Source organism: Lolium rigidum, chromosome 2 (assembly GCF_022539505.1).
Source record: "Lolium rigidum isolate FL_2022 chromosome 2, APGP_CSIRO_Lrig_0.1, whole genome shotgun sequence".
Taxonomy (NCBI): Eukaryota; Viridiplantae; Streptophyta; class Magnoliopsida; order Poales; family Poaceae; genus Lolium; species Lolium rigidum.
This window is the reverse complement of record NC_061509.1, coordinates 23,502,247-23,526,247: the sequence shown is the minus strand read 5'-3', so window position 1 is coordinate 23,526,247 and position 24,001 is coordinate 23,502,247. Positions and strand designations below refer to the sequence as shown.

At 46.1% G+C, this 24,001-nt stretch overlaps 1 protein-coding gene across 1 annotated transcript; it reads right to left on the bottom strand.

The window, feature by feature from the left end:
• Positions 1-6,336: 6,336 nt before the first annotated feature.
• On the bottom strand, positions 6,337-6,924 carry LOC124686093 (putative glycine-rich cell wall structural protein 1). Its single transcript, XM_047220094.1, has one exon. It carries the CDS (start codon positions 6,922-6,924, stop codon positions 6,337-6,339), a length of 588 nt encoding a protein of 195 aa, XP_047076050.1.
• Positions 6,925-24,001: the final 17,077 nt, after the last annotated feature.

The following is a 24,001-nucleotide window of genomic DNA, read 5'->3' as shown; positions in this document are numbered from 1 at the left end:
TAAAGCATTGTTTATGCCAGCAATAATACAACATGTGATTATATATTACTAGGAAGCAGTGGCGCGGCGACACGCCGCGCCTGTGCGTGAGTGCTTCATGTATTTTTTAGTAGAAATCATAAAGATCATTGCGTGTTAGAATGTAGGTTACTTTTGGACATGTAGCCATGTCGAGACACAATTTGATATGCACTAAAACAATTAGCTGGAATTCTGATGCATATTCAAATGTTGACACCAAGCTGAAACATGTAATTTCCTTAGGGAAGATGATAAACATCATTCAATAGAGTCCGACACTTACACCACAATGCCAATCTAATTAACAATAATTCTATACTTAGTAATTCTTACATATTAAAAAATTGCTACAGACTGATCTTATGGGATGAGATGTATCAATGCTAAGTTTATCGTTGCTTAAATTTCGGGGTGCTAATTGTTTTTTCCATGCTTAAATTTTGGGGTGCTAATATTTTTTCCATTGCTTAGATTTTGGGGTTCTAATTTCTTTCCTTGCTTAAATTTTGGGGTGCTAGTCTTTTTTCCTTGCTTATTAAATTTGTGGGCCCATTCATCTTTTTTCGTAGCTAAAATTTCGGAGTTGCTACGGATCATGGTTAATTTCATTCTGAGACGCCAGTCCGGCTTTATGGTTTGGGTAGGCAAAAAGCCGGTGAGGCAAGCTCCTTTGGAATAAGATCGGATGGGCATCGTACGGAATTCATGATGTGTATAGCAGGGCTCTTCGTATATTATAACAGGAGCTGGAATCTCGGAAAAAAAAAAGAGGTCGTTTGGTATCCATCATTTGGGCCTGGAATCCTGGAATTCATTTTGGAATTCTATAGGTGGGCTGTTTGGTTGCCACAGAATTGTGCTGTCATTTCATTTAGGAATTCCAGCAAAATGACTCCATGGGTAAACATGATTCCAAGCTGAAACCTGTCATTTGCAATTCTCTATGGAAGCCTCTACACATTCAATATTGAATTCTGCTGTCATTTGCAATTCCTGTGGCAACCAAACAAGTGTATATTTCTGAAATTACAATGTAAATGAAATGAATACATGTATTCATTTTAAAATGCTACAAACGAAATGAAAGTTTGGCTTCCAAACGACCTCTAACAGGAATTGGTTGTGTGCCTCTAAGCCTAAGACAATGCTCACACAGAATGACACAATCGAACAGGGTTATGGAAATGGAAAAGACAAAAGCACCTCGCGAGTACTCCGTACAACACAGTACACGTGTACCCCAATCGCTCTGTCTCTCTCTGGTTCATCCCCTTTTCTCTCGTTCTCTATCAAGCCTTGCAGCCAAGCTTGCCCAATCTGAGGCCGTCCTCCCCAAATCAGTGCAGCTGGCCGCTCATCGACGCTCTCCCCGGCCCGCTCTGCCGGCATCCTGCAGCTGTGTTTCGTCCTTGCGGCCAGCTGCGACGTTGCGTCATACCTAACACGAGCACGGCTCTAATTCCGTCAGCGATTTGCTTCCTACAGCCTTCCCTCCAAGGAAGGCGGTCACGCAACCAGCGGGGTCGCGGAGCGCCAGATGTTGATCCCCCACAGTTGGATCCTTGGCGGTGGTAGCCCTGACTTGTACAATCATCCCGTCGCCGCTCGACGGAAGTTCGGCATAGAGTGGGCGTGGCCACAACTGTCCCCTTAGTCTCGAGCTGGGTTTAACGCAGAAGTACCTGTCACATGGAGTGAGGAAGAGAAGATTTGCTGGTATGTGTCCCGTCCTGCACCTCTGCCTTCTCCATGACGTACTTGATCTAGTTTTGTTGTTGGTCAAATGTATTGATCTGGAATTCTTTTTACTTGGCAATTTCTGGATGTTAAGCTGTAGGTGACACTTGGTTCTAGTGATGAGCTTATTGTATGATTTGGTCGCTTCTAAGTACTCCGCATAAATAAATAAATAGGCTACTTGGGTTGTAAAATTTGTTTAAGTTATAACTATCTGAAAACATAATGTTAAGCCTTTGGAACTTTAATATAAATGAAGTGGCAGCACTACAAAGTTTTTAGTTGGAAGGTGGATACGATTTTTTCTCAAAATAAAACTTGAATACGTTCCAAAATGTTGCATGCTAATTATCTTATGTGGCTCATAAACTAAGATTCAAGATGTTGCATTCTGAACTATATGCATGCAGATGTAGAGTTCCAGTTTTGTAAATATGTACATACTCAGCAATTCATGTTAATTACATATATACTGTCTGTATGCTAGATCAACTTACTTTTCCTAGATGTTTTTGAACTTTCTGGAGGTTACTAACATCAACTTAGAAATGTTTGAAACTATATTATTTTGTGAAACATAGTCAACCATATCCATTTCTGTAATTTACTTTCCAAACAACTAAGTTTTCTTAGCGTATTCCACATTATTAGGTTAGAAGAAAAACTGGATTATATTTAACCTACGAAGAAACATTTGAAGGTCGGTGTGTAAGCATATTTGATAGTTTTTGTTTTAGAGAAAAGGGGCTGCCCCTGATTCCATCGACATACAACCAAAATAGTTCTTATACATCATCCGGTAAAAATTTCTAAGAGAACGACTCGAAAGCTAATCTAGAGGAGGGGAACACTCCAACATATCCAAATCTTGCATAGTTCATATCTAGGCAATCCGCAACTACCCGCCCCTTGTTTTTTTTTTCAGCAGCAGCTCGTTCCTTTCCAACAGTGAAAAGCACTGCCCTTCCTCTAACTGTTGGCACCACCTTGTTCGAGATCATGTCCATGCTTATCCAGCTTCTTTCCCCGAAAGCAAAATTCTTTTCTCAACGACCAAATAGGCCAAACTAAAACAAAACTGACAGTGTCAGGTACAAAATTTTCTCATAATAAATTTGTTAGTTTTGTGATCGTACTCTAGTTCTATAAGCATACTCTATAAATTGTTGATATATCTTAACTATTTTCTTTCATGGATTCAAGGTAATTGTGTCAAATAAATTGAGGTGTGCATTTTTTTTGTCCAACCAAGCAAATATGGTTCTCTGTTTCCTTTTTAAGGTTGTTTGAGGGAAAGTAGCAAAAATAGGTATAGCCTCTATATTGATTAGCAAATTGATCTAAAAATCTAACCAGCATGTATGCTAACTTTTTTTTTTGTAAGCATAGCTTCTTTTGTAGCAAGAATGAACAATTATCGCAGTTGGTCAATACCATGGCGTAGAAATCTGTAGCGTTAGATCTGATAATACAATATTTCTTTTCTTAGCTTTTTGTGTGGAATGTATTTTTAGCTAAGTACTGATGAGTTTTTGTCTGAATTTTGTAAGCAAAACATGGAAGCTCCATTGTAGCAAGAAATATAACATAGATATTCATGCCTAATCAAAATTATGTACTTTTCTGCCTAGCTCTTTTTCTGAACATTTGCAATTTTGATAGCAGAGGTTGTTAACTCATGTATAAAAAAGCAAAGAGAATCAGTACCATCACAGGGACTCAACGGGCCATGTTGCCAAAGACTACGCGCCTCCAAGTATACGCCCCCTAAAGAAGGTAACTGGAAAAGCTGAACCTTCACTCCCTAAACTGGGATTTGTTGCACCTTATAAGCATAGACCGTAAGCATATCTGTGGTAGACTGACAAATAAATAAAAATTAGAAAAACAAAGGAAGAGCTGATTTCATAGAGACCATAGCCATTGCAGAGTAAGCTAATTGAAAAGATTAGAAGCAGTGCAACGGCGTGATGCGCATGTGGGCATGCTGTAGTTTATGACCAATCTCATATATGTATATTTACTAAACTACATACATGGCCATGGTGTGTATCTTAGGAGTTTTGGAAATATTCAGTAGAAATGGGAGAGCACACTGTAGTACAAAGGCTTATTTAGTGCATGATCCAGGCTCAAGGTAAATTAGAACTTGGAAGGTGTTACTTTGCTAATTAAGCATACATTTGTTAAGTTGGATGTCACTATACCTCAAATTATTGTCAATTAGGAGAAAATAAGGAACACACTTAGTAATAGTAAACATGCTAGATCTGGTAACATGTCAACTATTCTGGAAGCAGAACCTAAGGTATGGCTTCTGTTATTCAGATTTGCATAAAAATATAGGACAGTGATACTCCCTTAGAGGTAACATGTGTGTTGTTTGCTGGATGAGTATCCGTTTGACTGCACAAACTGAAGAAAGAATAGAAAATCCAACAAATATGATGCATAGCTCTAGAAATTGATCCTGGCCCTCATCGGAACTCGGAAGTACCTCTTTCTGAATTCTGACCTGTCCTCTGGAGCGATCTACTGGACCGACAACCCGGCAATCTAGCCTCTCCCATGGCACCAGCAGGGATGCCCTGGTGGATCATGTTGGTCTGCCCCATTCATCTTCACAATTACAAAATCAAATGCAAGTGCTCGCCTCAAAGACGCACAACAATGAAACAAACCAAATCATCAGGTGGTACTGATCACACCAAACTTTGTAGTTACCTGAGAAGTGGAAAAGTCACACATTAGAAACTCTGGATCTATGAAGGCAACTTTTAGAACCTGCAGAAGCAACAACGTAAAAAACAAACGCTGCATCAATTTTGCATTATAGTTGGACTTTTAACTGATGCATAAAAGAAGACACGGGTGGTTATTGTAATCTATTTTTGCAGGCCCCCCTGTGCTTCAATTTGAGACCACGCTATCTGGAGAGAGGATAAAAAGCTAGCAACCGAGCCAGCTTGGTGGGCATCACGCTGGGGCAGCAGGCATCCCAACCAATGGCGAGCCTTACCTCCGCAGCCCCTATCCCCAAATCCTCCCGGCATGACGGAGAGGCCTGGATGTGGTGACTCGGCACGGGAAATTGCTGAAGAGCGGAAGGCTCCCTGGAGTGAAGGTAGGGGCGACATGAGAGGGATTGGAGGACGGCTAGAGGAGCAGAGGCAGCCAGTAGGCCTCGCTCGGGGTGCCGCCCACCACTCGTGCTCGCCGGAGCCAGACACCGGGCCGGAGCTCAGCGAGGCACGACCACGACTCCAATCCGGCCGCCTCGAATCATGTGGAAGCAACATGAGGCGTCAGTATCTGGGGATGGCCGGCGACGCGGGAAACCAGACCGGCGGTAGTAGGGCAACGGGGGCGGTTGCCCATGAGATATGAAGACGGCGGAAGAGAGAAAAAAGGGGAGGAAAAGTGGATATGCTCGATCGTGGCACCGCTTTGACCGAAAGTGACATAGAAGGTACGTGGCAACACACTGCGATCAAGCTGGTCTGTTGGATCTACAACCGGTTACCGGTTGCCCATCCACACACACAAAATGTAACCGGTTATGTAAATCAACTGGGCCATAGAAAAGGGGAGTACGTGTCCAGCAACCCTTAAAGGAAAGAAGAGATAATTTGTCCATCTACAGTGCCCTGATCGTGCCCCAATCAATTAGGAAACGCTAAACCTTTCAACTTTTATATAGTGTATATAATATGCAAATCAAAGAATTTGTATGTATCACATGAGTGTCATTTGCTTTACCGGCATACACAACTTTGCTAATTTACTGCAACTATAGCGATTTCCTCATACCAGTAGAGAGCAATATGGCACCAAGCTTTGCTTAATTAGGACAGTCACAATACATCTTATCTGTTGTATTAATTTTAAGCTATGAGAAATAGTATCAATACAAGTCAATTAACCATCCATAGATTTGTAAATGTCAACATAGTGAAGGAATGAGGAACCATAAATTCTATTTTTAGGGTAGAGATCACCACATATATAATCATGGGAGCATACGAAGTTAGGTTTTTTTTGTTGGGTTGTGGATAATTATCACATGCTAACGGATGGATATTTGCATGCACTACAACCATAGATTGTACAAGGGAGAAGAGGTTTCTTTTCTTGGGTCTATCTCAAGATGGTTGTACAAGGCATGTGTAGCATATTTCACCATGCACAACTTGTTGAACATATATTTTTCGATAAAGTGTTGAACATATATATCACCTTGAACTTAACAATGGGGTTATCAACGTTGGATATTTAACTTGTACTACACAATGTGCACACATGAAGAGCGATATATAGTAATACATAAAATTCAATTACTTTGAAGTTGTGAAGATATAACTAGATATACAGTGATGGAACACATGCTACATTTAGAGAAGCCCATAGTCACGCAATATTCTTGTTCTGACAGTACTAACGTTTTATCGGAACGATGAAACCCTTTATTTCTTGGAATAAACATCATTAAAGGTACAAACAAATTAAAATAAATTATATGATACCCACTCGACATAGAGCAGGTTGGGCTTCATATTTTGATTAGCATGATCAAGAGTGTTACGGGTTGGCATTGCCAAAACCAGATCCAGTGCCGCTGCCACTTCCACTCCCACCATTTGTGCCATGTCCGCTGCCACCGCCACCACCATTGGAATATGCATTTGCATAGGTATTTTCTTCATAGTATTTATTAGTTGCATCGCTAGAGCCTGATCCACTACCACTACCAGATCCATAGCCACTAGATCCATAATGATCTCCGGTTGCTTGTCCTCCACCACCGCCACCACCGGTACCGCCAGAGTTAGAAGATCCAGCAACATCACCTTCATACATATCTTCACTATATCCACCCGAGCCGGAGCCGGCACCAGACCCGCTACCAGATCCAGTACCATCGTATTGGCTACCGCCACCCCCTTCACCTCCACCTCCACTGCTTGCATGTGCACCGCTTCTTGAACTCTGGCCATAACCACCTCCACTCCCCGATCCTGAGCCACCACCATTCACTTCACCCCCACCTCCGCCCCCTCCAGATCCTGTTCCTTGAGAACTAGAGTATCTAGCCACCCTTCCAGCATTGGCTAATCCAATACTCAAGAATACAATGAACCATAGAATTGCTAGTTTTGTACCTGCCATTGTGTGAGTTCGAGTGAGGTGAGTTGCTAGAGAAGCTTGCATGTGGGTATTTATAGTGATAGAGGCCATGCATTCTTCTTATTTTTTATATCATGTTGGTTTCGGGGGTCTTTCGTCCACATTCAGACAGCACATGCGAACATCCACGGCTCTAGCTGATGCCGGAGAGACGACTTGGAACTTTCCATAGTCGAGTTTGACATATTCCGTGGGTATCGTAGGAAATGTGCATGCATGCAGTCAAACCATGCAAGATGTGCCAGCAACATATCGATCATCCTCTCAAAGCAAGAGCTCAACGTACATAAGCCTCTAGCGTGCCCATATCAACCAATCAAACCTATCTTCTCTATGCCGTTTCCCATTTACTACTTGCTTGGTTTATCTTATGGCTAGATAACCATGATTTCACGAAGATCTCATTAGCTGGATGATCAAGTGGACATGCAGTGGCGGAGCCACACTAGAGCAGTGTAGTCAATTGACTACACTGTTTTTAGGTTCATAGGCAAAAAATCATGCAAAAAAATAATTAAAAATCATATAAATGCATGTATTTGACTACACAAGTTTAAACTGACTACACATGATTTTTGTCCTGGCTCCGCCACTGTGGACATGGCGCCCCATGGGCTGCAGGATACCATTTGCGAGGCCAAGCAAGCGTTGGACAAGCAGTGCATAATTTGACCCCGCCGGCAGAGTCGATCAAATCGACTTGAGAAATCTGCACGTTGGTTCGCATTGTCTTGTTTGTCTCCGCTGCTGCTGCTACAGTAGACATCCATCCATTGACTTATTTTGGGTCGTGGTTGAACCATACGTAAATGTGTGAGCCAGCGTGAGCTTTATCCGTGCGTATATCTTTGACAGGCGAGGAGATCGCAATAAAGAATTTCGAGAAAATGCTCTAGCTCGATAGGTTACAATAACTGATTTATGATAATTTGTTTTTAGAACTACTATTTAATGAAATGAAGATAACATTGAATTATCTAGAAATGCCGATTTCTCTGAAGGTTTTCTTCATGTCACTGCTGTCGCGACATGTCTGTCCTCACTTCTGCTCCGGTGTTCCTCCCTTGGCAAAACTATGACCGTGATAAAAATAAGGACGATGGAGATCTTCCCATACCCCTTCATAAACGGAGACATGATCATAAATTAAAAAATCGACATGTACGTACAACCCTGTAGTGGCCCGTATGGCCCGGGTTGTCTTGTAGGAGTAGTTATGTAGCGTATGGTGTATTAATACGGTCACGATATCACCGGCGATGACGGAGACGAACATCGCGTGTGGCACCCTTAATTAGCAGGATCCCTGTTGGCGTAGCTATTCCATCGTCCGGCGGCGCCATCGTCAGATCCCAGCAGATGCGTACGCCGCCAGCAGGTTTCAAAACCATGCATGCACGACGTGGGACGGTAGTTAGGTAGATGGGATGGTTACCTGGTCACGTGATCTCTTTTTTATCACGCAACGTATAGATACCGTATGTATACTGACGGGGTATACATGGGCTAGGTATGAATTTCGGCAGGCTAACATAAGGGGAAAACCGAATATAACCTCTCAACTTTGGTTAGGGAGGAGCACTGGAGCAGCGCACTTCCTGAAAATAGCCACACGTCACATATTTAACGGATGTGAGAATTTATAAATTTTACGGGTGAAGGCATGAGAGCAAGTTATTTCGCTTTTATTTGTAAAAAAAAATATTAAAATAAAATATTCTCTGAACCACTCGTTAAATTACAAGTGATTTTCATCGTTGTGTTCCTTTGAAATTTCCTTTGAAATTAGGCCATATTGAAAGGTTTTGACAAACTTTTTCCACGCATTTTAAAAACTAGTACAATTATACTTGGTAGCGGAGACGCCCCGCACTCCCTAGTATAGATGTTGTGTACTTCTTCTCGAAATAGGCTTTCGTCCCGCTATATTAATATAGCAACAAACTGATACAAGATAGCGACCACCACTGGGGCAAACAGCACAACAAAGCCCAAGAGAAAACATAAGAAGAAGAGAAAAGAAAGAAAGGATGACAAAGCCGGATCGACGAAAACGCTGATGATCCGCAACCGCCGCGCCCTCCGGAAGATTCCCACCACGAGCTTAGCCCTCCGAAGCGCCGCATACCAAAGCAGCACCTTCAAGAAGGGATATGATGATGATGACGCTGCTGCCCGGACAAGCCTAGGGTTTCCCCCGGTATGCGGAAGGGCAGTGGGAAAGGGAAACCCCGACGCCCCTCAAGAGGGAATGGTGGCGCCCGCGAGCGCCACCGCGTCGGTGTCGGCCATGGACAAGGATTTCTCCCGTCCCCCAAAGACCCACGGCCCCGGACACTCCGTCACGGTCCGCCAACCTCGCCACCCACCAATTCGCGCCACCACGGTCACGCAACCACCACCGCCATCTCACCGTGCACTAGTAGATAACAGGCCTTTTGTTCCGGGTGGTAAGACCCTTTTGTCGCGGGCGGCCAGCCGCGACAAAGGAGGCGCGACAAAAGGGTCCACCTTTTGTCGCGGGTCACTTACGACCCGCGACATAAGGTCCACCACGTGGCAGCCGCGGGGCGCGCACGGCACATGCCCTTTTGTCGCGGGCGGTATTACCACCCGCGACAAAAGGCCCTCTACGTGGCGTGCGCACAACGCTGCTGCTTTAGGGTTTGAGGGGTGCAGCACCCCTCCCCCCCTTCACCGACCGCCTGTTATTTCATTTTTTTCGTTCGAAAATAGAAGTTGCATATATTTGTACGCTACTAGAAGTTGTACACGTTCATTCAATATATATATATATATATAGATCGATCAAACAAATATTGGAAGCAAAAGTCGATTCCCCTTACACATATTCGTAGATTCCCTACATATATACATTTAGCTCACGATCGACAAGCGGTACTAACGACCGTCTACTTGGAGGTAGAGCATCTATTTGGACTAAACAAGCCTTTGTTGTTTAGTACTTCTTTAATCAAAAGTCCCGCCAGTTCCTCCGCGATTCCTAGTGCGTGTTCCTTTAGTTGGAGTATGTCCTGCATGAAGTCGACCTATATACGGAAATGAGATGAGTATGACTATATCAGTCTTGATAACGAAATATTGATGATAATAAATAAAGTTGTGAATGTTATTGCTTACGTCGAATTTATTATTGTTCTGCTTCTCAGTGGTTAACATGCGAATGGACTCGCAAACGTAGTATCCACATAGATTCGTCCCTTGTGGCTGTTGGGGGCACGGTACAGGAGTAAATGTTAGCTTCTCTGCCCAGGTACCGTCCTTACGATGTCTCTTGAAAGCGGTCCAAGCCCTGCCGAGGCAAAAGAATGATTGAATGAGTGGATAATTAATTGATATCTCAAGAATGATAAAGCGCGGCGATGAAGGAAATTACACTTGGAGCAACTTACGCAAGTCCCGGAACCCGTCCACGCCTCTACTCGGTGGGTCTTTTACTTCAACTATTCCCTTATCAGAGTTGAATGTCTAGTAGAATCCAGATGGAAGCTGCACATGTTATGCATATACGTCAGGAATTACACTTAACATCGAGTAAGAAAAATTGAATGTGCATAAAGATCATTAAGACTCTCACTCGTAGTTGTAAGGAAACAATATTGAATCACAGAAATATTGCTCCCCCAAAAACCTTAGTAGGTTTCCCCCCCGTTTCTTGGGCATTAAACTTTACCGTTTGAACATGTACTTTATCTGGGTCAATAAACCCAATATTGATAATATTATTACTTTTGCATTCACTGATCTTCAGTCTGCATAAGAGAACACATAAGATATAATGAGTATATATATGCAATGAAAACGAACATGAACTGAATGAAAATGAACTTATATGTAGTTAACAACTTACAAGCAATAGCAACTCATGAGAGATTTGTCGAGGGCATCTAGATTGAATAACTGCCGGAGTTCATTCATCTCAATATGGATCTCCTCCTTTCGGTAGTAATATTCCCATGGTATACTCGCCACGATGAACCTTATGTTCTCCTTGCATGCATCAAGGTACCACCGATGCAAATTCCGCATATGTGTTGGCAGTTTATGCAGCTGCTCTCTGTGCTGACCAAGTCGGCCCCGTAGACAAATTTAGGAGCTATATCAGCGGTGGGTAGTGCAGCATCTGCTGCGAGCAGCAATTCCTCCACGGTAACGTCACGGGCAGCCGCTATCTTTGCGGCTTCTTCCATATCGAAACCACCCTGTTCTCGGTACAGCTTGGGAACATTAAGCACTTTGAGTGGTGGGATCGATTGTTTGGGCTGAGCACCGAGGAGGGGAACTTCCTTTCTCTTTTTGCCTTTTGTCGTTGGCTTGGCCTTGAGGGGTGCACTTGTTGAAGTTGACTTATTCTCAGTTGCACTTCTAGCTGATGATTTTCTCGTGCCAGCAATGTCCTTCTCCTTAGCCTTTTCAGCCTTCTTTTGGTCAATTACCTTCGCAAGTGTGCGTGTATAGTCATCCTTCTTCTCGTGTAAGTCATACTGCGATGGTGTGTTCAGAAAACTAGTAGCATATGCTATTTGCTTCTCTGTGTATGGCTCGGCGCAGGAGGTTTTGGCTTATGAAAAAAATCATAATTGATTTTCTTAACAATGGCATCATTTTCCTCCGGGGTACGATCGTAAGGACGGGGGGAGGAACCTTTGGTACTTTTGGGAGGGGCGACATCTTGCGGACAGGACTCTTGAAACGCTTCCGGCTGGGTGCATTCCGAGTCTTTTTGGGCGGAGGCGGCGGCGCTGGAGATGGAGATGGACTACCGATGTCGTGGTCGACGTCGTACCCATGGGGTGATGGTGGCGACATGTGATCAGCAGGAGGAGGTGATGGTGGCCTGCGATCATCTGGAGGAGGTGATGGTGACCTGCTCGGACGACTGGTACTAGGGGCTACCCAGCCTGGCAGCTTGCTGTTCTTCTTTTCCCAGAGAATGACTTCTCCCAGACACCTCTCGAGTGTAAGCCCCCCATCACCTCCAGGGATATCGAGCTCCAATGTCCCCCACGACGGGACAACTGAATCCACCCCGACACGAGCATAGCCAGCTGGAATCGGATTGCCATGCCATGTTGCCGGCTCACCTTCGGGTCCAAATGCCGGTAAGACATAGCCGACCGCCACCTTAACGAAACCTTCCTGAACACCTCATGGAGATCACAAGGTGTTTGCTCCTTGATTCCATCCAAGGGGTCGCCGGGACCGGCATCTATCATCATCCGTGTAGAAGGGGCCTCCGAGTCGGCCACGCTGCTTGTCTCGTCGCCGAGATATGTCGGCGGTATTATCCGGCGGGCGCTGTCCTTTTAGTTCATTTATCTCCCGCTGCTGCTCGCTGAAGCTCCCGCTGCTGCTGGTCAAGTCGGCGTTGGAACTCGGCCATCCGGTCATTCTGCACCTCCAGCTGGCGTTGTTTAGCTCTCGCTCGGCTTCTATAAGTCTCCGCGTCGGCCGGAAACCCAAGCGACCATGGAACACTAGGGCCGAAGCCTCTTGTTCGTCCTCCCTTCTCGGGATTACCGAGGACAAGCGTCGAGCAAATCTTTCTCTCTATCGGGAGCAAACTTAAGTTTTCCCGCCTTTATATCTGTCGTCACTTCAATCCATTTTTGCCTCGGGTACCCTAACCCCGGTGTCACTTTCAACAATGTTCCCTGTCTTCATGTCATACTCACGGCCATGCGCGAGGAACCAATTTCGAGCCCTAGTGTCCCATCCTTCTCGCGTGGGTTCCGGAGTGATCCCCTTCAGCTCCATCTCGGCCTCTTGTGCATCCCACTTAGGCATGGCCCCTCCGTAGCCCCCTCGCCCCGTATGATGGTGATATTTCTTTTCGCTTGCATTCTTCTTGTTTTTCGTTGACGAGTTCACAGACCTCCTCCGATTCTTTGTACCTCACAAATTCTTCCCGCTTATGCTCTCGCTTCGCTAGGTAGTTCTCGAATAATGGAGGCTTCTTGTCTTTCTTATAATTTTTCCATAACCGGTTCTTATACGCCCGGAAAAGTTCCCCCATCTTCTTAAGAGCCCATTTCTTCACTAGCGCCCGCCGCTTAGCATTCTCGGACTCCGATCCCAAATCCGGCAAAGTGAAATGTGCCATGAGGTCGCTCGAAAATTGTGTCTTTGTACCTATCGGCAACCTGATTTTCGGTCACATTCTTGGTCTTGTTCCATTCTCCGACGGTGATCGGGATACGATCTCTAACCACAACTCCGCACTGATTTTTGAATGTCACTCCGACACTCGCGGGTACCACCGGTTGGCCTTCCGGTGATATAGCTTCAATTGTGAAGTGGTCTTTTTTGCTCAACTTCTTTGCCGGGCCTCGTTTCTCTATCTTATCTTTGGAGGCCTAAGAGAATAAAAATCAGTTAATTTATATACATAAGTACATATAGAATTCCATTAATGCCTCAAGCGATCGTATACCTCGTCATCACCGGAGCCGCCGGCTTCTCCATCACCGGAGCCGCCGGCTTCTCCATGATCACCGGAGCCGTCGGCTTCTCCATGATCACCGGAGCCGTCGGCTTCTCCATGATCACCGGAGCCGCCGGCTTCTCCATGATCACCGGAGCCGCCGGCTTCTCCATCACCATCGCGGATTATGTCCGCGAAAATGTCTTCCTGTTCCAAGTCCCGTTCGAATGGATCCATTGTTTCGCAAAAAAATTAAATCGATAAGTACATGTTCTAACCCAAACCAAACCCTAACCCTAGCTAACCAAAAACTAACCTAACCCTAGAGGGAGAGAAGAGGGGAGTTGCGGCGTCGGTGGTTTTGCGAGAGGGAGAGAGAGGTGTTTGCGAGAGGGAGAGGGCTGGTGTCGGCGTCGGTTGTTCGCGAGAGGGAGAGAAGTGGGGAGTTGCGGCGTAGATGGTTTTCGCGAGAGGGAGAGAAGAGGGGAGTTGCAGCGTTGCTGATTTTCGCGAGAGGGAGAGAGATGTGTTTGCGAGAGGGAGAGGGCCGGTGTCGGCGTCGGTTGTTCGCGAGAAGGGAGAGAAGAGAGGACTTGCGGCGTCGATGGTTTTCGCGAGAGGGAGAGAAGAGAGGGAGACGGCGGGTGTCGGCGTCATCGTCGGTACTATATATACTAACTATATATATTAGTAACACCGCCGGTGTCGGCGTCGGTACTATACTAACTATATACAAAATAAACTAACTATACTAAATAATTAAAGTAAACTAAATAACTAAACAATATAAACTATTTAACCATATACAAAATAGAGAGAATTCCTTATTTGGCCCTGGTTGAAGTTTGTCTTCCTTTTTTGGCCCTGGCAAATTTTTTCTTCCTTTCATGACCCACAAAGTTTGGTTAGTTCCTTATTTGGCCCTCTGGTACAATTTAAGCACTAAGATGACCATTTTGCCCCTGCTCAATATGCTGCCAAATTTTTGAGTTTCATAAAGATCTCAAATTTATTCTAGTACATGTATATGCTTGGGATGTACGTGCAATGTTTCGGGCACAATCTCGTTTTATTTTGGGCTGTGAAAAAAAAGCTGACATTATATAGGCGTATAGTGTACGTATAGTCTGTCAGAAATTTGTCTTTTTTGTATCTTCCAAAATATGATGTATTTTGGGCTGAAATTTCTGTCGTGCCTGTGGATTGTCTCTATGTTTGTGCCTATTTAATATCAATTTTTTCTGGATTTGTGAAAATACAAAAAAAATTGCAGTAGTTTCCGGAATAAATTTGAATTTTTTTCGGAATAAATTGTAGCAGGGGCAAAATGGTGCGCTGGTGCGCTGGTACCAACCATAGTGGGGATCGTTTTTTTAATAACAAACTAGTATATCACAACTTTTTTAGTGCAATTTTGTCACATATTGCAGCAGGGGCAAAATGGTCATCTTAATGCTTAAATTGTACTAGAGGGCCAAATAAGGAACCAACCAAACTTTATAGGTCATGAAAGGAAGAAAAAATTTGCCAGGGCCAAAAAAGGAAGGCAAACTTTAGACAGGGCCAAATAAGAAATTCTCTCTACAAAATAACTATAAACTAACTGTTTAAGCATATACAAAATCACTAACTATTTAACCATTAACTAATTACATAAAACTAATTATAACTAATTATAACTAACTAATTATAACAACAACAAAAAAAGGCCGAGGGCGCCGGCGCCGGTACTGGCGCCACCCCTGCTGGTGGTGGGCTACCTGAGGCGGCCGAGGCGGCCGAGGCGGCGCACGAGGGAGGCGGCGGCGCCGAAGGGGCTGAGGGAGGCGGCGGCGCCGAAGGGGAGCGGCGGCGCGGCGGCCCCGAGCGGCTGCGGATCGAGAGAGAAGCGTCGGCGGCGGCCCCCGAGCGCGCGCGGCAGAGGCGGCCGAGGCGGCGCACGAGCGGCGGAGGCTCGACGAGGAGGCGCCGGAGGAGCTCGTGGCGGCGACGGCGTCGGTGGCAGATTTCGGCAGCCTGGCGGCGCTGAAATCTCTAAGTTTTTGGCCTCCGGGTGTCGCGGGTGGAGGCACCGCCCGCGGCGCGCAGGTTATATACCTACCCCCCTTTTGTCGCGGGTGGTGCCACGACCCGCGATAAGAGGGAGCCTATCGCGGGCCGTGGCACGACCCGCGACAAAGGGGGTGGGAGGGGATCCGCGTGAAGCGCATCCAACGGCTCCGGCCGTTTGAATCCAACGGCCTGGAGCCGTTGGACGCGGATCAGGCCTGGAGCTGTTTTTTTCTGTTTTTTTCTTAATAAAAACTATTATTTCAATAACTTTTAAATGGTAACTCAAAAAGAAAAGTTTTATATATGAAAATTTATCAGAAAAATCCAATGAACATGAATATGACATCCATATAACTATTTGCATCTCGCATTATATAAAACGGATAGTCGTGTATGTTTCACCCCTGTGCACCGCCGCCGTGCCACTCGTGTCGCGTCCCCGTGCCACGTGTCGCCACCGCTTCCACGTGCCTCGCCCCGGCGACGCTGGCGTGCGACGTGTAGCCACCGCTGACACGTGCCTCGCCCCGCCGACGCCGGCGTGCGGCGTGTAGCCACCGCCGACACGTGCCATGCCCCGCGTGCGCTATATAGAGCGACGAGTGCGGGCGCAACCACACGTCGCCACCGCCTCCGCTCATTCATCTCCGGGATGCCTCCACGTCGTCGAGGGGCGTCCGGTTTCCGTGGCGTTCGAGTGCGTCCGAGCGGTAGGTTCACCGTCGAGATACGCGCCGGTGGCTTCCGCCTCACCCTCGGCACGTACAACACGCCGGAGGAGGCGGCGCGCGCTTACGACGCGGCGGCGTGGCGCTTTCGGCGGCCAGGGCACGACATGAACTTCCCGGATGTTGAATCGCTAGAGGAGGCGGAGTTCCTCGCGCCACCGTCGTGCCTCGTCGACGACGAGGACCGTCGCCGGCATCGCCGAGTGCGGCGCGGGATCGCCATCGCCGAGCGCGACGAGCGGTTGATGCGCCGGTGGAGGGCGCAGTCCCCGACGCGTTCTTTGCTAACCTTAGGGAACAACGCAGGTCCAACGGGCGCCACCATCGGGCCGTCGCCGCCTTCGAGCTCGAGAACTCGAATACAACTTGGACCGAAAACGACCCTCGGTGGGATGACCTTTGGACGGAGACAACCTCCGACGACGAGTAGAGACTAGACTAGTAATTTATCTATTTTATTGTAATTTCAATAAAGTCGTTGTCGGTTCTATTAGTTTAAATTTAGTTTATAAAGTCGTTGTCGGTTGTTTTTGTTCAATAAAGTGGTTGACACGAAATTTATTACGATTGAACTGAAATTAAAGTACGAGCTCAGCTGAAAAATAAGATACATGGCCAGATTCGAATGTTGGAGCCATTCAATCATAGTCGTGCCTAGTCCTATAATAGTCGCCAATGTAGTCATCAAAGTCGCCGACGTCATCGTCGCTAGCATCGGGGTCGCGGTTGTCGAACCTCGGCGGATGACCACGCGTGGGCTGGGATTGAGGGTAGAGCGAGGCGGGGGCCACGATAGGCCATGGCGCTGCGGAGAGTCCGGCCGCGCCACCACATCCGACGGCCGGCCTCGTTGAAGTTCGAAGGAGGCGGGCCGTCCTCCTCGTACCTCGCAACCGCCCTCTCATGCCGATTGATGAAGAAGCTGTCCCAAGTCGGGCTGTAGTCGGGATGCCACTGGGGATTCCTCCGCTGCTCAGGCGTGAGCTCGAAATAGTAGTGGTTCGTGATGGCCATCTCGCGTGGCACACCTACGGGGATAGGAGGGACCGGTACGCCTCCGGCGCTCGGCAACCAGCCGGTCGGGACGCGGTAGCCGGGCGGGCAGGGGTAGTTCGAGGCGCAAAGCGCCTCCGCCTCCCGGGGTGTTAGACATACGATGGAAGCCATGGGAGAGAGTGATGAGGTTTCCAGATATGAGTCCAAGGCCTACATATATATAGTGGAAAAATGGCGGGAATGCGGGAAGAAAATAGGCGGGAACGAAGTGGCGCGCGAAACTTTCATCCGGGTGGAGGTTCAAGCCGGGACAAAAGGCGGGGAGGCTTATCTAGGAGGGCCTTATGCGGGGGGATGATGTGCGAGGTAACCTTTTGTCACGGTTGGTGGCTGCAACCGGGACTAAAGCTGTCGGCGAGGATAAGGATGCGTCGGTAACCTTTTGTCACGGTTGGTGGCTGCAACCGGGACTAAAGCTGTCGGCGAGGATAAGGAAGCGTGGGTGGACGCACTTGCTCGATGAGATAAAGCATGTAGCGCACGACGCCTGTCGAAGAAACAAGACAAAGTAGAAGCGGTGCCGTGCCTATAAAAGGAGCATCAATACGCCTTGCCAAGCGGATCAACAAGCCAAGCACGGTTTCATTCCCATGGATGAAGGAAAGGGTTGGGAAATCTCCCGTGGCGCAGCTTCTCGAAGATGTCGTTGGTGCACACGCCCTACGGCATCTTCGGAAGCTGCTCCTCGAAAAATTTCCCTGCAAGCCCGTGAAAGAATACATTATATGAAAGAATACTCCGTCTCCTCTAACGGTGTTGGGGAAAGGGTTCTCATTATTACATAAATGTAGAGATTGTCTTGGGAACTATATATGAAGAATACATTATTACATCGCCATCTAGTGTTGTGATCTTCTACGCCGTAGCCATGGAGAATCTTCATCATTTAGTAAGATGCTTGGGTCAATTTTCACCGTGAAGGGCGGAATTTCTTTAAACTTATTATAATCTTCGACATGTCTGTCTTGTCATCCACTCCCACGATGTTTCTTTTCCCCGAAAGAACTATGTGGCGCTTTGGCTCCTCGGTTGATGTATTCTTTTGTTGATTTCTTTTTCTTGATTTGCTAGACATGTCCTTCACGTAGAAAACTTGAGCCACCTCGGCTGGCTAGGACAAATGGCTCGTCAAGGTACGCAAGATTGTTGGAATCCACTTGTTATCATACCGTACTTATCATCAATATGTATACCGCTGAGCTTCACCCATTTGCACCGAAACAAAGGGACCTTAAAAGTGGGACCATAGTCAAGTTCCCATATCTCCTCTATGTATCCATAATATGTGGTGGTACGCCCATTCTCGTCTTTTGCATCGAAGCGGACACCGCTGTTTTGGTTGGTGCTCTTTTTATCTTGGTCGATCGTGTAAAATGTATTCCCATTTATCTCGTACCCTTGGAATGTACATATGTTTGAAGATGGTAACCTAGCCAACAAGAACAGCTGCTCCACAACGAGATGGGTCATTAATGAGATGTCTTTGCAACCAAGCTGCCGAAGGTATTCATGTGTTGACATGTAATCAAGGACTCGGGCTGCCCGGGTTTATTTCTCGTAAAGCATTCTTATGTTTCTCGATGTACGGAGCCACCAAGATGGAATTGTATAGAAGCTGTGTAGTGTGCTTGATTGAAAGAAATCTTGTCCCTGCACACCATTGATTTCCTTCCTAGTGTGCCTTTTCCAGTCGGCCTCCCCTCATACCGAGATTCGGGAACACCAATCGGCTTAAGGTCGGGAAGAAAGTCAACACAAAACTCAATGACCTCCTCGGTTCCGTAGCCCTTTGAGATACTTCCTTCCGGCCTAGCTCGGTTATGAACATATTTCTTTAAGACTCCCATGAACCTCTCGAATGGGAACATATTGTGTAGAAATACGGGACCGAGAATTCTAATCTCTTCAACTAGGTGAACGAGGAGGTGCGTCATAATATTGAAGAAGGATGGTGGGAACAACAACTCGAAGGCGACAAGACATTGGACCACATCTTCATGTAATCCTGACAAAGTTTACGGATCCATTACCTTCGAGAAATTGCATTGAGGAATGCACATATCTTCACAATGGCTAGTCGAACATTTTCCGGTAGAAGTCCCCTCAATGCAACCGGAAGCAATTGTGTCATAAGCACGTGACGGTCATGGGACTTCGGGTTTTGGAATTTTTTCTCCTTCATATTTACTATCCCCTTTATATTCGACGAGAAACCGGACGGAACCTTGATGCTGAATAGGGCTTCAAAAAGATCTCCTTCTCTTGTTTGGTAAGAGCGTAGGCTGGCAGGCCCTACAAGCGCCCTGGATGTTTGCCGTTTCGTCCTTTATGAAGTTCCTGGTCCTCCCGTGCTTACGGTGTATCTTTTGTCTTTCCATACACGCCCGGAAAACCTAGAATATTCACACAAAGATTCTTGGTCAGGTGCATCACGTCGATTGCGGAGCGGACTTCCGGGACTTTCCGAGTATTCTAGCTCCCAAAAAATAGATTTCTTCTTCCACATGGGCGCGTGTCCGTCAGCGTCTTTCGGAACAGGTCGACTGCCTGGACCCTTTCCAAAGATAACATTTAAATCCTTGACATAGGCATCCCAAATGGGCCTGCCAAAGATAGTACCCGGGGTTTAATGAAGGCCCACTACCCGAAGAATAAGAAGGTTCGAGAGCCCAAGATATGCTAAGGAAAGTAGAATTGTAATAGGAAGTGTTGTTTGTAAATCTGGCGGGATGAGTTAGAAACCGTCCCGGACTCTGTAACTTGTACAAAACGAAACCCTCGGCTCCACCTCTTATATAAAGGGGGAGTCGAGGGACGAGGAGATCATCGAATCATTGTCACGCAAACCCTAGTTTTCATAATCGTCGAGTACTTTTCGGCTGAAACCTTCGAGATCTACTTGCCCTCTACTTCTAACTAAACCCTAGCCTATAATCCGTAGGCATTGACAAGTTAATCCCTTGTCAATTGGCGCCGTCTGTGGGAATTAGAGGCGTAAGGATCTGATCTCGATGGCACGTTCAAGATCTTCGACATCGTCAACCGGAAGCAACACTATGGATCGAGGTAAACAGATCGCTGTTGGTCTTGTTGATTTTGTTCCTCACCCACCCTCCCGTTTGGATGCATATGCGTATCTGGCGGAGCCCATGGAGATGACGTTCGGAAGGTTTCACTTTCGCGTCGAGAAGGAAGGATCGTATCGTGTCGAAATTCCGATTTCGTCGGGATCATCGGCGGTCGATTCCGATTTTTCAAGCTATGCATCGTCAAGCGAGTCGGAAGAAGAAACTTCGGCAACACGTTACGTCGGCACCGAACAAGAGAGAAACTCGCCAAGATCTTCGGCGACACATCGTTTGAGTCATCTGCGGACTCATATATAGCGATGGCTCAAGCAATGTCGACGATTACGACTTCATCGACAAATCCATCACAGTGGGCAAGGTCTTCATCAATCTCAACAATGATGCCACCAAACCCAACATAGATCTGAGTACGAAATATCATCAGATTTATGCTATCGAAAATCAAGAGGAAACATCGGAGGCTTTCGACGATTTGGGTAATCCATATGTCGATCCCTCAGATCTAAGGAGAGGTATGGGCACTAAATATGTCGGGCCCACACCGCGTGTCAGAGTTCAACTTCCACAAGCAGCTCGGGATAGAGCGGCAAAAGCCCTAGATGGGTCGAGCCAATGACGACAACAGCTACGGCTCAAGAGCTGCAAGCTTATCAATATAGGCTCGCACGCACTGCAGAGAAATAGAAAAACAGACAGCTGAGTTGAACGGGAGATAGGAGGCGGCTTACGCATCCAGGCAGGAGAAGGGCAGATCTAAGTCGACAATCTAGAGTTTCGGATGATAGCCATAGGGAGGCTCGGAACAGAGGAAGATCAAGGTTACAACACATACCCGAAGCAGAAAGAGAGTACTTGGTCCAGAACCTCGACATGTCCTTTATGTCGATAGATACAAGAGGAAACATTATCCCTAAGACACCAGAAGCTGGGTATATGGCAACACAAGCTTACATCCTCGCATCTAGGCCACCCCCAGGAGATCCAAGGGAAACATTATACAATATGGCGTTAGCAGGGGTTGGAGCTATGGGGACAGCGTTTGTAGCAACGCCTCCAGAAGGAGCAGCAAGGCAAAATAGTCCACGACCTGCAGCAGCAACGGCGGCAGTTCCTGAAGGACCAAGTGGAGCAAGAGATACAGGAGCACAAGTGTGGTGACCCGGCATACCACTGCATGGTGTAGTATGCAAGTCTGATATAACACCAATGAAACACCGTTCCACGAGTATTATATCGCTCAGAGTGGTACAACAGAAACATATGCGGGTCCAAGGCATGTCTATAGAATTACAACAACGACTACGTTACATAAGATCATCATAGCCTCCTACTTTACAATGAGGTAAAAGCGCAAATAAACTCCGAGAAGATCGACTCGTAGTCTAATCCTAACATGAACTCTGTTTGAAGAGTATTTAACTAGCTACGAGAGGCTATGAATAGATTCTAGCTAAATAGGAGCTAGGTTTAGGAAGCTAGTTCCCTTCTACTACTTAATCTAGGTTTTCTCCATGGTAGTTGTGGTGTTTGACTCTTTCGACAGGTTCATGTTCCCTTGAAGTATTTGTAGACTCCTCGGTCTTCGAGTTGCACGGTAGATCCTCCTTCGATGCTTCCATATCTAAGCAGGGGATTTAAGAGTGGGATGAGTACGAGCGTACTCAACAAGTTCATTATAGGAAAGAGGTGTTTAATGCACTAGCTACAGCATTAGACCAGAAAGTCTAATACCAATGCAGGTTTTCATAATCATTTCTTCAAGAGGTTGCTTTTATTCGGAAGAGCTATGTCCGTCGGCCTTCACCGGTTTACTAGAACTTCATGGAGCTCCGTTCCGGCGGCGTTCGCAGTTCCATATCCCGGAACAGGGAGTGACAGGTCACGATTCTTTACACTCTGCAGAGGTGTGTTGCTTTACCCATAAGAGATCTTAACCTTGGTGCCAACCGAGTCATGTTCTCGTCCACACTTCCTTTGGTGTGAGGCCCGGTATAAGGTCTAGCCAATCATGTTCCTCCGCTACCTCGAACACCCACCCTTTGTTGCATACCCCGACCCTGGGTCCTCGTCGGTCCTCTTATACCACTTAAGGATGGACCCCGACCACGACAACGAGTTTGGGATCGAACCAAACTCCTTCGCCGGTAGCTGCAACCCATCATAGACCGCAATACCGTGGGGACTTTAGGCTTCCCCAGCCCACCGCTTGCACTTCGAGCGACAAGTGTCTACGGACTATGCCGTGGGGACTTAAGGCTTCCCCAGCCCACCGCTTGCCACGACGGATACAAGTGTCTACGGTAAAGCGCATCCGTTGATGAACGAGAGGTGGAAACACTTTTGACTACTCCGTCCCACTCCGGATCTTATGGTTAACACGGTTATTACGGCACAAGAATCACTGGCGACATTTGTTGTTTAATCCTAGATGGATATAACCCGTGCAATGGAACCTCCACCATATCAACACAATCCATGGTTCCATTGCCCACCACATAGTCATATTCATAGTTATGAAAGTAGTGGTTTTGGTTTTTATGCAATAGTGATAACCATAGTACTTTGCAAGTAATTTGATAGAAATAATCAAATGACATGAGCAAGTGATGAACTTGCCTTTCTTGGCTGCAAGATTATGCAGACAAGGTCTTCGATACGCAATAACTCCAAATTCTGAAATAGCATCATCGTCCGGTAAGGACGATGTTTAAAGATTGGCAAGGATGCAATAATGCATAATAATGAGATGCAATCGCTCTAAGCGTGACCTAACCCCGATGATTTAGGATCGGTGAGTGGTAATGATTAGTTTCGGTGTGTTGCACTTTTAGAGTGATTCACAAACAAGGTTCTTATTCAGGTTTGTGTTGTTTTAGAATTATAAGCGGTGGCAAAATGGATAGTAACAATTATACACAACCAGGTATAGTAGCTGTATAATAAGTAAGGAGCGAGTTGTCAATTTTAAGTCCTATAATGCATGGTTGATGATTACTTATTATACAATTCAAAAGCATAACTTTTGAAGAACATATTCTTTAATAAAGGACAAGTATGATAATTAGGTTGGGGGTTCTATGGTTGACTATGGTTTCATGTAGTTGTTGGAGTAAGTATTAGATGGATCCCAACAAAGTTGGATTCATCAACACCTAGGGCTTGTAGGGTTAAGATAAGCCTAGGCATCCTAATCAATTTATTTTTACTTGGTGGTTGTCAAGGTGGGTTTATCTTGCTAGGGATAGGCTGGCTAGGGTTTATAGGTCCTTATAAGCGGGGTTGATGATGATTTCTTATCTTCTTCAAAAGAATAACTTTTGAAGAACATACTTCTTAAGTAATAAGAAGTATTTCAATTAAGGTTGAGGTTGTCTAGGATTTACTGTTGGTTCTGTTAAGTAAAGAATAATTGGCTTCTAAATAGGATGGTTGATAATTGGTATCCAACACTAGTAGGGTTTAGTGGAGTAGGGAATGTAATACAAAATAGTAGGTATGGTTGTTGTTAGGGTTCATCACGATGGTGTGATGCTAAATAGGAATGGATAAGGCTGATGGCTTTGGTAAAAGGATCTAGGGTTTACACTTGGTTATCCCTACTAAATTATCTAGGTCTGATGAGGATGAACATATGGGATACCCATATATTGGTGATGGTCTTCTACATTTTATGTGACCAAGACTAGTGT

What these genes read in the sequence shown, in the direction of transcription:
- LOC124686093 (XM_047220094.1), bottom strand. Translation starts at nt 6,924, where the DNA reads ATGGCAGGTACAAAACTAGCAATTCTATGGTTCATTGTATTCTTGAGT.